General features: G+C 37.5%; 1 protein-coding gene across 2 annotated transcripts in view; it reads left to right on the top strand.

Moving 5' to 3' along the window:
* Window positions 1–15181, top strand: part of ASXL3 (ASXL transcriptional regulator 3) — a 185818-nt gene that overhangs the window by 100102 nt on the left and 70535 nt on the right. For both annotated transcript variants that reach the window (XM_027575213.2, XM_027575214.2), the window contains one exon: window positions 13747–13910. In XM_027575213.2, coding sequence (XP_027431014.2) covers window positions 13747–13910 — 164 coding nt within the window. The remainder of the gene's footprint in view (window positions 1–13746; window positions 13911–15181) is intronic.

A 15181-nucleotide genomic window follows, 5' to 3' on the forward strand; every position in this document is an offset into this window, starting at 1 on the left:
AATCTAAGCTTCTAATGGATTATCTCTGAGGGGTTTTTAATGAATGTCTTTACTGAGCCCAACTTCTAGGATTCATGTCAGTGTATTTTATTTGGTTTAATCTTTTTGTAGTGAAAAATTACAATTTTGCTGGTTTCATAAAATGTTATATACTTTTAAAATTAATGCAAGAAAACTAAAATAAAATTTGAATAATATCCCTAAATCCTATCATCCAAAATAATTTTCCCAGTGTTGTATAAACATGATTTGACATCTTTTTTTATAATCATATACATATAACACTCAGTGCTCATCACAAGAAGGGCCCTTCTTAATACCCATCACCCATCTAGCCCATCCCCCTTCCCACCTCCCCGCCGGCAACCATCAGTTTGTTCTTAATAGGTAAGAGTCCCTTTTGTGGTTTGCCGCCCCCCTCTCTTTTTTCTTTCCTTTCTGTTCATCATTTTTGTTTCTTAATTTGACATATGAATGAAATCATATGGTATTTGTATTTCACTGACTAAATTATTTTGCTTAACATAATATACTCGGCTCTATCCGTGTCTTTGCAAATGGCAAAATTTCATTCTTTTTGATAACTGAGTAATATTCCATCATATGTACATAACACTTCTTTATCCATTCATCGGTCGATTGACATTTGGGCTCTTCCCATATTTTGGCTATTGATAATGCTGCTATAGACATCGAGTGCATGTGCCCCTTTGAATCAGTATTTTTGTATCCTTTGAGTAAATACCTAGTAGTGCAATTGCTGGGTCATAGGGTAGTTCTATTTTTGACTTTTTGAGGAACCTCCATACTGTTTTCTGGAGGGGCTGCACCAGCTTGCATTCCCACCAGCAGTGTAAGAGGGTTCCCCATCAGCTAAGGCCGATGTCAAAGAAGGTGCTGCCTGTGTTCTCCTCTAAGATGTTCATGGATTCCTGTCTCACATTTTAGGTCTTTAATCCATTTTGAATTTATTTTTGTATATGGTGTAAGAAAGTGGTCCAGTTTCATTCTTCTGCATGTGGCTGTTCAGCTTTCCCAACACCATTTGTTGAAGGGATGTTTTTCTATTGGATATTCTTTCCTGCTTTGTCAAACATTAGTTGACCATATAGTTGTGGGTCCATTTCTGGGTTTTCTATTCAGTTCCATTGATCTATGTGTGTGTTTTTGTGCCAGTACCATACTGTCATGATGACTATAGCTTTGTAATAGAGCTTGACGTCTGGAATTTTGATGTTTCCAGCTTTGCTTTCCTTTTTCAAGATTGCTTTGGCTCTTCAGGGTCTTTTGTGGTTCCATACAAATTTTAGGATTGTTTGTTCTAGCTCTGTGAAAAATGCTGGTGGTATTTTGATAGGGATTGCATTAAATGTGTAGACTGCTTTGGGTAGTATAGAATTTTAACGATATTTTTTCTTCCAATCCATGAGCATGGAATGTTTTTTCATTTATTTGTGTCATCTTCAGTTTCTTTCATAAGTGTTATTGAACAGTTAGTTTCTGTAGAACACTTACAGAACACTATAGTTTTTAGAGTACAGATCTTTTACCTCTTTGTTTAGGTTTATTCCTAGATATCTTTTTTTTTAAGATTTTATTTATTTATTTGAGAGAGAGAGAGAGAGAGAGAGCACAAGCAGGGGGAGAAGCAGAGGGAGAGGGAGAAGCAGGCTCCCCACTGAACAGGGAGCCAATGCAGGGCTCGATCCCAGGACTCTGGGATCATGACCTGAGCTGAAGGCAGATGCTTACCTGACTGAGCCACCCAGGCGCCCCACTAGGTATCTTATTGTTTTGGGTGCAGTTGTAAACAGGATCAATTCCTTGATTTAACTTTCTGCTGCTTCATCATTTGCTATAGAAATTCCACAGATTTCTGTATGTTGATTTTGTATCTTGTGACTTTACTGAATTAATGTATCAGTTCTAGCAATTTTTTAGTGGGGTCTTTTTTAAAAATATTTTATTTATTTATTCAAAAGAGAGAGCACGAGAGGGGCAGAGGGACAAGCAGACTCCCCGCAGAGCAGGGAGCCCGACTGGATCGCGGGACCTGAGCTGAAGGCAGACACTTAACCGACTGAGCCACCCAGGTGCCCCTTGATGGAGTCTTTTGGGTTTTCTACATAGAGTATCATGTCATCTGTGACTAGTGACAGTTTGACTTCTTCCTTGCCGATTTGGATGCCTTTTATTTCTTTGTGTTGTCTGATTGGTGAGGCTAGATTTCTAGTACTGTCTTAAATAACAAGGCTGAGAATTAACTAGTATAATTCTCAGGAACATCCCTGTCTTGTTCCTGACCATAGAGGAAAAACTTTCAGTTTTTACCTATTGAAGATGATATTAGCTGTGGGTCTTTCATATATGGCCTTTATGATGTTGAGGTATATTCAATCCGTCCCTACTTTGGTGAGGGTTTTTATTAAAAATGGATGCTATACTTTGTCAGATGCTTTTTCTTCATCTGTTGAGAGGATCATATGGTTCTTATCCTTTCTTTTATTAATGTGGTGTATCACATTGATTTGTAGATATTGAACCACCCCTGCAGCCCAGGAATAAATCCCACTTGATCTTGGTGAATAGTTCTTTTAATGTACTTTAATGTTGAATTTGATTTGCTAGTATCTTGTTGAGAATTTTTGCATCCATGTTCATCAGGGATATTTTGCCTGTAATTCTTTTTAGTGGGGTCTTTGTCTAGTTTTGGAATCAAGGTAATGCTGGCCTTGTAGAATGAGTTTGGAAGTTTTCCTTCCATTTCTATTTTTTGGGATAGTTCAAGAAGAATAGATATTCTTCTTTAAATGTCTTCTAGAATTCCCCTGGGAAGCCATCTGGCCCTGGACTTTTGTTTGTTGGGAGATTTTTTATTAATGATTTAATTTCTTTGCTGCTTATGGGTCTGTTCAAATTTTCTGTTTCTTCCTGGTTCAGTTTTGGTAGTTTATATGTTTCTAGTAATTTATCCATTTCTTCCAGATTTCCCAATTTGTTGGCATATAATTTTTCATAATATTCTTTTATAATTGTTTGTATTTCTGTGGTGTTGGTTGTGATCCCTCCTCTTCAATTTGTGATTTTATTTATTTGGGTCCTTTCTCTTTTCTTTTTGATGAATCTGGCTAGGAATTTATCTATTTTATTAATTCTTTCAAAAACCAGCTCCTAGTTTCATTGATCTCTTCTGTTTTTTTTTTTTTTAAGATTTTATTTATTTATTTGAGAGAGCGAGAATGAGAGAGAGAGAGAGCACATGAGAGGGGGAGGGTCAGAGGGAGAAGCAGACTCCCCGCTAAGCAGCAGGGAGCCCGATGCGGGACTCGATCCCGGGACTCCAGGATCATGACCTGAGCCGAAGGCAGTCGCTTAACCAACTGAGCCACCCAGGCGCCCCTGTTTTACTGTTTTTGTTTTGTTGTTGTTGTTTCTCTATCATTTATTTCTGTTCTAATCTTATTTCCCTTCTGCTGGCTTTAGGCTTCATTTTGCTGTTTGTTTTCTAGTTCCCTTAGGTGTAAGGTTAGTTTGTGTATTTGAGACTTTTCTTGTTTCTTGAGGTAGGCCTTTATTGCTATATACTTCCCTCTCAAGACCACTTTTCCTGCACCCTAAAGGTTTTGGACCATTAAACTTTCATTTTCAGATGTTTCCATGTATTTTTTTTTATTTCTTCTTTAATTTCCTGGTTGATTCATTCTTGAGTAGGATGTTCTTTAGATTCCTTGTATTTGTGGTCTTTCCAAATTTTTTCTTGTGTTTGACTTCAAGTTTCATAGCATTATGGTCAGAAAATATGCATGGTATGATCTCAGTCTTTTTGTATTTGTTGAGGCCTGATTTGTGACTCAGTATGTGATCTCTTCTGGAGAATGTCCCATGTGCATTCGAAAAGAATGTGTATTCTGTTTTTTTAGGATGAAATGTTATGAATATATCTGTGAAGTCCATCTGGTCCGGTGTGTCATTCAAAGCCATTGTTTCCTTGTTGATTTTCGACTTAGATGATCTGTCCATTGTTGTGAGCAGGGTGTTAAAGTCCCCTGTTATTATTGTATTAATATCAGTGAGTTTCTTTATGTTGGTTGTTAATTGATTTATATATTCAGGTGCTCCCAGGCTGAAGATATAAATATTTACAATTCTTAGATCTTCTTGTTGGATAGATCCCTTTATTATGTTATAGTGCCCTTCTCATCTCTTGTTACAGTCTTTGGTTTAAAATCTAGTTTGTCTGATGTAAGTAGGACTACTCTGGCTTTCTTTTGATGGCCATCAGCATGATAAATAGTTCTCTATGCCATCACTTTCCATCTGCAGGTGTCTTTAGGTCAAAAATGAGTCTCTTGTAGGAAGCATTTGGAAGGGTCTTGTTTTTTGTTTGTTTGTTTGTTTTTTATCCATTCTGATACCCTATGTCTTTTGAGTGGAGCATTTAGTCCATTTACAGTCAAAGTGATTGTTGATAGATGTGAACTTAGTACCATTGTATTAACTGATAAGTTACTGTTTCTGGAGATTTTCGCTGTTCCTTTCTAGTCTTTGTTGTTTTTGATCTTTCTTTCCCTCTCAGAGTCCCCTTTGATATTTTTTGCACGGCTGGTTTAGTGGTCATGAACTCCTTTAGGTTTTGTCTGTCTGGGAAACTCTTTTATTTCTCCTTCTATTCTGAATGACAGCCTTGCTGGATAAAGTATTCTTGGCTGCATATTTCTCCCATTCAACACATTGATTATATCATGCCACTTTCTTCTGGCCTGCCATGTTTCTGTGGAGAGGTCTGCTGCTAAGCTTATTTGTCTTCCTTTGTAAGTTAAGGATTTCTTTCCCTTGTTATTTTTAAGATGTTTTCCTTATCTCTATATTTTGCAAATTTTACTACGATATGTCTTGGTGCTGTCCTGATTTTGTTGATTTTGATGGGAGTTCTATGTGCCTCCTGGAATTGGATGTCTGTTTCCTTCCCCACTTTAGGGAAGTTTTTAGCTATATTTGCTCCAGTAAACCTTCTGCCCCGTTTACTCCTCTCTTCTTCTTCTGGGACTCCTATGATACGAATGTTATACTTTATGGAGTCACTGAGTGGCCTACATTCTACATTCTACATTCATGATTCAGTATTCTTCTTTCCGTGTTCTTTTCAGCTTCATTATTTTCCATAATTAGTTCTTCTGTATCACTTATTTGTTCTTCTGTTTCTTCCATCCTTGTAGTCATTATATCCAGTCAGTTTCACCTTTCGGTTATACCATTTTTATTTTTATTTTTTGGCCTGACTAGTTTTTATCTCTGCGGTAAGGGACTTCCTGGTGTCTTCTGTTTTTCTCAAGTCCAACTAGTGTCCTTATGATTTTTGTTTTAGGCGACTGCCTTCGGCTCAGGTCATGATCCTGGAGTCCCGGGATCGAGTCCCACATCGGGCTCCCTGCTCAGCGGGGAGTCTGCTTCTCCCCCTGACCCTCTTCCCTCTCGTGCTTTCTATCTCCCATTCTCTCTCTCTCTCAAATAAATAAATAAAATCTTTAAAAAAAAGATTTTTGTTTTAAATTCTGGTTCAGACATATTACTTTTATCTGTTTCAATTAGATCCCTGGCCATGACCTTTTCTTTTATTTGGGATGAATTCCTCCATCTTGGCATTTTGTCTAGGTGTCTGTCTTCTTCTGTGTATAAGGAAAGCCTGTTATGTTTCCTGCTCCTGAGAACAATGGCTTTATTAAGAAGAGGTCATATGCTGTCCAGAGTCTGGTACTTCAGGAAGTGTTTCTGTGCACTCTGCTGCTGTGTTTTGGCTGCCCTTTCCCTCAGGTCAGTCCTCTGCAGAATTTTTACTTGCTTGCAGTGAGAATTGTTTAGATCTCTTCCAGAGTGTGGCAAGTTTTACCTAAGTGTATGCTGGGTCTGCTTGTTAAAAGAGGCCTGATCCTATTTCCAGCAGAGCGGAAGCTCTCCTGTGGTCAGTAGACTTGGTGCCTTGGCAGGGTTGTGGGGGTTATGTGGTCTTCTGGGGGGAGGGGCCTGCTGCTCTGGCTCTCAGACTCACTTGCCCTGGTAAAGAAGCACCTGCAGAGCATAGTGGGGTGAGGCTTGGTGTAAGTGTGGGTGCTGTGCTGCTCACCGAAGCCTGTCCATGTTGATGGGTTAAAATGGCATCAGCCCCTCTCCCTTGTCCCCAGGGAGGGACACCTATTGCTGTCCGGGAAGCCTTCACAGAAGAGCAGATAGTCTCCCCTCATGTCCCAGGCGTCCCTCGGATTCCTACCTTCACTCCGTCTGTGTCTGGGCTGTCTGCTCACCCCGCAGCACAGTGCATGTGTGTTTGATCTCAGGCACACTGGCTGTTTCAAAACTCCAAACTTTAGTGACCCAGTGCAGCATGGACCTGCACTGGTCATCTGGGGGAAGGTCTAGCTGTGCTGGGGCTGGTGCAGCTCTGTCCCTGAAGGGCAGTCACACCAGTGCACAGGAGCTTGCAGCTCAAAGGGCAGCAAAAAGCATGAGTTCAGGTTAGACGCCCCCAGATGTCTCTGGGCTTCTGCTAATGAATAGGACAGTACAACAGCACCTGCTGGCTCTTTTATCCCCTGAAAGGCAGAGCCACCTCTCCCAGATGCACTATAAGAAGGGGGAAAAATCTCTCCCAGTGTATCCCAGAGGATCCTCAGATTGCGCCATCTACTCCCGGGCCTCTGGCCGCCTTCTCCATGGGAGCACCTTTACACCCACCAGGCTCCACACCAGCCATAGCATGGAACTCTAAAACTCCAGTCTTTGAGCTCCACTGGTTGTAAACACTCCACATAATCAGCCCCCTTATTTTCCCAGTCAGTGGCTTTAGGGAGAAGTCTTTCTTGTGTGATCCCTTGTGCATTGCTCGCTCGCTGGCGCACTGTCTCTTCCTCTCCTCTCTCTGCAATCAAGGCTTCTTCCCCTCTGCAGCAGACACGATCCTTTTCTCACCAGATCATATCTCCGTACCCCCTACCCTCCACACTGGGGCCTCTTCTCTCCCTCTAGTTGTGCAGCTGGTTCTCTCGGTCCTCACATCAAGTCCTTGGGTGTTCAGAATGATCCAGTATTTATCTAGCTGTGTTGGAGGTATGAGGCAAGCATAGGGTTCTCCTACTACTCTGCCATCTTTATTCCATTTCTGGAGGCTGAAAGTCTGAGATCGGGGTGCCAGCAGAGTCAGGTGAAGGCCCTCTCCTGAGTCAGACTTCTCTTATCCTCTCCTGCTGGAAGAAAGTGATTTGACATCTCTTATTGTGTATCTATAGCCAGAGATCATCTTGGAAAAACTGTATGAACCATTTTAATTAAAAGTACTAAGTTTAATTAATTTTGGCTGAATAATAAAAAAGCAAAACCAAAAAAATTAAATTGCTGAACATTGCCACGAGATACATTCATATCTAAAAGTTCTCTCCAAAGGTATTAAAATATGAAAAACTGAAATAAGAGTGATTATTTTTTTTGATTACTCATTATAACTTTGGACAATCTATTATGAAGGGTGTATGAATTATTACAATTACAGACCCACCTCCATGTTTTTGTTAGTTTTATTATTTTTAAACATCAAGATTGCTAACATTTATGTTCTGTTTTATAACCATAATCTCCATAGTTCTTTAATCTCAGTACTATTTTTTAATGGATTCACTGCTACCCGATAAACTCATTATACAGGTACTTCATTTGTGAAGGCTATGTTGAATCACACCGTAGATGATTTGCTTTTGTCCTATGATAAATTTTTTTTTCCCCCGTGGACTGAATCTTTGAAAGCCTGTTTTTCTCTGAGCTCTTTTAGAATCATTCCTCTCTAATTTCTTTGAGACAATGAAGAATTCTTTCGTTTTGAACTTTTTGTATTTCTTTGGGTAGTTCCTCTTGTAACAAAAGACTAACAAAAGACCCTGGTCTGCCTCTTGCCTGGGCTCCTTCCCGCCAGGTGAGTGTTAATGTCTGTGTCTCTGTGTTTTGTACATTTTATGCCTAAATCCTCTTTGGGTGGAAATAGGAGTTTTTAAGCCTGCAGACTACCCATTAATCAACAAGTACACCAGAGTCTGCCGCCGTTACTCAGATTGGTGGTCTTTGAACTCCCTTTGGTCAAAATAATAGACAATTTCCCTGACCCTGATTGGACATATTCCCCGTGATTTTTATCATCAGGTCGGCCTAGTCTCTTCTTGTATGGCCTAGACTCTCACTGTGGTAATTTGGCAACTGATGCTTCTCTTCTGCCCTTCTATGGACTTCAGCTACTTTATTCTCTCTGGTGTTCAGGAATTAGATGCTAAAATGACATCTTTTTCTTCCTCTGAATGCTGTAGGGAGATGAGGTACCAGCTCTAATGAGATAAGACAATCAGATATAATTGGATTGTTCTTAAGCCAATTAGGAGTAAGTGTGTAAGGATAATTAAAATGGGATTAAACATCCTGTGTGGCTACAAATTTAGCAATAAGTTCATCAGCTTTGTCTTTGTTCCAAAATTATGGAACATGCTCTTGCTTAGTTGGACATCTCTTTGAAATCTTCTTTTGGATTTGTCATTAAAGATTATGTACCTCTCTGAATATTCTTTTATCAATGATACTCTTAAGACTTTTAAAAAAATTATTTATTTATTTGACAGGGCGGGAGAGAGGGAACACAAGCAGGAGGAGTGGGAGAGGGAGAAGCAGGCTTCCTGCTGAGCAAGGAGCCTGAGGCGGGGCTCAATCCCAGGAGCCTGGGATCATGACATGAGCCGAAAGCAGACGCTTAACAACTGAGCCACTCAGGCCCCTCCCCATGATACTCTTAAAGATTTTGAACCATACTAAATATTAACCTACAGCATAAGTCCTGCTTTTCACATTGCTTATAATATATGTTTCAAAGTCTTACAATTTTCTTATTTCCCCAGCACTCCTCCTCAGTCAGAATCACTCTTGGTAAATGACCTCAACTCCTTCATTTGAGATTATTTAGTCATAAATGAGAATTAAACAGACTCCTTTCCTATATTTCTCAACATTTCTGTCTCTAGGTTTTGCCTTTGGCTTCACTGCTGAGAAAAGAAGCTTCTCCCTAATTCTGCTCTCCTTGTGGTCTTTATTTTTTTTTCCAGCTGTGAAATACTTTAAACATATAGAAAAATACAGATGATAATAAAGCAGACACCTATGTACCTATCTCCTTGACTAAACAAATGTTAGAGTTTGTCAGATTTGCTTTAGTTTTTTTTTTTTAAATGATACAACTTTTGTACTTTTTTGTGTCATATTGGTTGATAGTTTTTTCTTTTTTTTTAATTTTTATTATGTTCAGTTAGCCAACATATAGAGTACATCATTAGTTTTTGATGTAGTGTTCAACAGTTCATTAGTTGCATGTAACACCCAGTGCTCATCACCACACGTGCCCTTCTTAATACCCATCACCTGGTTACCCCCACCCCCCACGCCCCCTCCCTTCTGTAACCCTCAGCTTGTTTCCCAGAATCCAGGGTCTCTCATGGTTTGTCTCACTCTCTGATTTCTTCCCATTCAGTTTTCCCTTCCTTCCCCTGTGGTCCTCTGCACTATTCTTTATGTTCTGCATATGAGTGAAATTATATGATAATGACTTTCTCTGCTTGACTTATTTCACTTAGCATAATCCCCTCCAGTTGCATCCATGTGGATGCAAATGGTAGGTATTCATCCTTTCTGATGGCTGAGTACATTCCATCGTATATATGAACCACATCTTCTTTATCCATTCTGTTGAAGGACATCTTGGCTCCTTCCACAGTTTGGCTATTGTGGACATTGCTGCTATGAACATTGGGGTACATGTGCCCCTTCTTTTCACATCTGTGTCTTTGGGATAAATGCCTAATAGTGCAATTGCTGGGTTGTAGGGTAGCTCTATTTTTAATGTCTTGAGGAACCTACAAAACTAAGAGGCAACCCATGGAATGGGAGAAGATCATTTTTTTCTCTTATACTGTTCTTGTTTGTCCTTATTTTGGAATAAAGGTTATATTAACTTTATAAAGTGAATTGGAAATATTTCTTTATAAACTTATTCTCTGGAATATGTACAAAATGAAGTGGTGAAAGAGTTCCTTAATGGACTGGTAAAACTCATCTTTCGGGCAACTTTTATAATATATATTCTGTGTGTATGTGGGTTAGGGGAGGTTGCCTGTTTATCAGTTTTTTTAAATTTTTGCAAATTTAGTCAGGTTTTCTATTTCAAATTTGAATATAAACTTAAAAATAGTTGGTCTTCAAAGATATTGGATTAAGTCATAGAATTTTATTATGCCACTTAAAATCTATTTTTCATTGTATGTTCCTTGTATACTATATAATTATGTCTCTGCCTTTCATTTCTCTATATTTATACCAAGTCTTACCAGAGGTATATCTCTTTCATTAATCTAATACAAAAAAACAAAAACAGTACCCCTTTTTTTGGTGTTGATGGTCTTCATTGTCCTTTCCTATTTCATGAATGTATACTCTTATTTTTGTAGTCCTTCCTTCTTTCTCAGATTTTTGAATCCAAATATTTTCTAATTTCTATTAAATTGTTTTTCTTTAGCTTATGAAATACTTAGAAGTGTGCTTTTGAGTGTCCAAATATATAACAGGTGTGGGAGGATTGGAGAGTTGCTGTGTTTGTGTTACTGCTACCTAATTAGATGAAATTTAATATTGTTCATCAGTATTTGTAGAGACTCACTGGTCAGATTTTTATTTGTTTTATCTATCTATTTATTTATTTATTTAAAAAGATTTTATTTATTTATTCATGAGAGACAGAGAGAGAGAGAGGCAGAAGGAGAAGCAGGCTCCCAAGGAGCAGGGAGCCCGATGCGGGGCTCGATCCCAGGACCCTGGGATCACGACCTGAGCCGAAGGCAGACGCTCAACCATCTGAGCCACCCAGGCGCCCTTTATTTGTTTTATTGTTCCTTGAGTGGTGACAAAACATTGCTTTCTCTAACAGCTCAGTGCAGTGCCCTATGTTAAATTCATTGGTTCAACCTTGATTATTGGGTTGTTAAAATTCTCTTATTAAGACAAGTTTTTTGTCTGATGTCTCAGTTTCTGGTAGAAGATATTAAGACTTCCCACTAGCATCATGTAATGGCACTTTCTCTTTTTAGTTCTCTCGGTTTTAAGTTTTTGAATGATATGCTGCTGAAATGGTTGCAGATTTAAGGTCATTATATCTTCTCAGTGAATTATTCCTTTTATGATCTTTCTCACCCCCAACAAGGTTTTCTACCTTTGTTTATGTTGTCTGATATTAATATTATTTTGTTGTTGTTTTGAATCTCAGCCTGGTGTTTATTTCATTTTCATCCGTTCCTTATGATTTTTAAGTTTATTTCTTGTAAGCAGCATATAGCTGGATTGTATTGCTTTTTAAATCTAGTATGAAAATCCATTTATATTTATTTTGATTTTGTTGGACTTAATTTTTAATTTTTTCCCCCTGCTTTTATGCCTTCCATTTGATTCATTGAGATTTCCTTCCATGCACTTATTCAGGAGTTATCACTCTTTCTTGTTGCTTCTAGTGGTCACCTCTAGAGCTTTCACCAAGTAAAGACTAGTCCAAATCTCTCTCCTTCCCAAATCAGACCAGGGTTTGTATACTCTCATTTCAGTTACGCCGTCCCATCTTGCATGCAATTATTTTCCATTTTATTTTCTCTGTATTTAACTTAGTTCCTTTATTTAACTCTTACTGGTTCTTAGTATTATTTTTCACAGTTAATATTTACTTGAAGATACTCTGATCTATTAGTCTTTTACTTAACCATGGCTTCTGCAACCCATTTATTTCTTCTTTGATTTAATTTCATTTGTTGAGAACATCCACTAGTGATTATTTTAGCGAGATTCTCTAAAGCACAGAGTTTCCATTTTGGATCCTGAAAATGTTCTTTTTTTTTTCTAAGATTTTATTTATTTGTTTGAGAGAGGGGGAGAGAGAGAGGGAGAGTGCACAAGTGGTGGGAGAGGCAGAGGGAGAGGGAGAGAAAGAATCTCAAGTAGACTCCCTGTTGATTGCAGAGCCTGACTGGAGGCTGGATCCCAGGACCTTGAGATCATTACCTGAGCTGAAATCAAGAGTCAGATGCTTGACTGAGCCACCTCGGTGCCCTGACCCTGAAAATGTTCTTATATTATTGCCATCATCTAGACTGATGCTTATATTCTCTTAACCCTTTGAAGATATTCTATTGCTATCTGTTATTCATTGATAAAATTTCCTAATATCATCTCTTTGGATGTAATCTGTTTTTCTTAAAAATTGTTATAAGATATTCTTTTTGTTTTTGATATTTTATAATTTCAACACATCAGATGAAAGTGGGTATTTGTCCTTCTTGAGATTTGGTGTATTGCTTTATCCAAGAACTCATAATATTTTCACTTCTAAAAACAAGAGCCATTAGCTCTCCAAATACTGCCTGTTCTCTATCTGCTGTTTTGAATCTCCTATAGATGTTCATCCTGACTGCTTGTGCCCTTCCCCACATTTCTTCACTAGCCTACTTTTTGACCCATCATTTTTTTTTATGCTGCATTCTAGATATTGTCATCAACTCTGTATGTTAATTAATGATTCTTTCCTCTGCTGTGTCCATTACTTTTTTTAGTTTAAAAACTAAATTTTCATTTCTAGGTGTTCTGTCTGGTTCTGTTTCAAAGTTGCCTATTATTTCATCATAGTTCCCCGTTTATTAATAATGACTTTTATTCTGTCTTTCATCACTAATTATTTAGCACAAGAGATGGCAACTTTTTCTGCCAAGGGCTGAGAAGCTAATATAGGTCATGCGATTTCTGGCACAACTATTCAGCTCTGCGTTGTCGCGCAAAGGCAGACCTAGGCAGTAGCTAAACAATCAGGCATTTACTATGTTCCAGTAAAACTTTATTTACCAGAACAAAAGTTGGACTAGATATAGCTCATGAGCCATGATTTGCTGACCCTTGATTTAAAACGTACTCTATTAATAAACAGCTCACATTCTTGGTGTTCTCTTAAGTAACTGAAAGTGGCAGTTCTTCTGTTTGATGCATCATCTGGCTGTTTGTTAGAGTGGATAATTTTCTTGTATGTCATAATTTTGAGTTGTGGACTCTACACACAGCCTTCTGTTGAAGGTCAGTGTACCTTGAATTGTAGAATTATCCTTCAAAGTGTATTGGTATTTTAGATCTTGAAACTAATGTTTTTATAAAAGATTGCTTTTTAAATTATTATTTTCAAAATACCCTGAACAGGCATCTTTTGAAATAATCCAGTGCCTGTGCTCTGCCTGGTATATGGGGAATCACATAGCTCTGAGCTAGCTATCAATACCTCTATTAAAATTAACAACACTGTTATTATTGTTATTATTGATCTTAGGTCTTATAGAATCTATAAAAATTGATTCCAAATTCTGATTACTTGGAAGACCATAATTAAAATACTTCTTTATCTAGACCTGATGCTACTTTGACTAAAATATATAGATGGTATGAGTGAAGTATACATTATGAAAATAAAAGACAAGTAAGACAAGACAGAAACACGAAAGAAGCTTTGGAGAGTTCCTTCTGAAATGTCACTTTTAAAAAGTGACAGAGTCAGACATATTATTGAATATGTTCAATATGTACATATGTGTATATGTGCATGTGCATGTTTTCCCCAGTCTACAGTGAATTAATGCTCTTCCTTGTTTATCACAGGACACTTGAAATGGACCAAAGCTGAGGACATTGACATAGAAACCCCAGGATCTATTCTTGTCAACACTAACTTGAGGGCTTTAATAAATAAACATACGTTTGCTTCCTTACCTCAGCATTTTCAACAATACCTCCTGCTTTTGCTCCCAGAAGTGGATAGGCAGGTAAGTGAGAGTTTTAGACATTTAATATTAGTCACTAGTTAAATTATCATGAAGTGGTAGTTCTGTTATCAAAGATGACTGATACACGTATGGACCCTTTTTATAACAAGATAGTCTATTTATAACATATACTTGTTGCTAGCATTGGTGTGTTTAATTTGCCAGAACAGAACCATTTTTATTATCAGTAGAGAGCCAATTCAAATTTTAAAATACAACACATTGCTGTAGAGTGAAAACAAAAGTCCTTTCCACATTGGAAAGGGAAAACAAAGAAATCAAACATTCCATTATCAAATAAATCTTTGAAGTAGCTGCTCCTTTTGCCTGGAGGGAATATTGAAGTGCAGCAATAAAAAGCCAGGGTTTCTAAGAAATTATGTAAATGTTTTTATTCTCAACTCTTTCCAAAAAGCATTTAAAATTTATGTTTGCTGTTGCCTTCTGAGACTCTATCATCATGAATATGATTGCCTATAAATAATCACCTTTTATCTTTCTTTTTTTAGTATAACTGGAAATGCTTTAAGTTTATTTTTGTATTTTGAAAGGCCTCTAAAATAAGGAAATACAAATATAGACCCATAATAGCAGGCATCAATCATCTTCTAAAGCTGTTTCCTTAGAAAAGAAAAGGAAAAAATATTTCATCACATAAACTTTTATTAAATTTCACAAAAGTTATTAAATGGCAACTAGGAAAAATTTCCTTGTCATTCTTATTTCAATAAATTTTGACACTGTATATAGTTTCCAGTTGATGGACATAATGTATATGTGTTTATGTATTTGCATCTCAAAATGAGAGGTACATTCATATACTGAAATGGGTAAGATTATTCAATATTTCCATATTACTTTGAATAAATTTTCTTAGCTTTTTATTTGATTCTATTTTCTACTAACTTAGCTGCCTCCTTTCATATATATTTAAAATGTGATGAGCTACCGTTTTCTACCACTCATATGTACCTCTTTGGTGGAGATTATTGTTCGCATTTAGAAAAAGATTATTGTGATTTTGGGTACATTTCTGTTTGGGAGTTTGCCTTCATTCTATGAAAATTTGTTTAATGTTTACTCTGAATATGGTATGTTTTAGGTCCTTTGGAGTAATGGAAAGACAGTAAGTGCCTATTAAGTATTTATTGATGATTAAGTATGCTTTTGTTGGATACATAAGCTATATTTGTGAATAATCAGAATGTGAGGTAGAAATAGGTAAGCCTTGAGGGGAAAGCACAAAGTATATTGAGCTTTCATATGCAGAA

This window comes from Zalophus californianus, chromosome 14, assembly GCF_009762305.2.
Source record: "Zalophus californianus isolate mZalCal1 chromosome 14, mZalCal1.pri.v2, whole genome shotgun sequence".
Taxonomy (NCBI): domain Eukaryota; kingdom Metazoa; phylum Chordata; class Mammalia; order Carnivora; family Otariidae; genus Zalophus; species Zalophus californianus.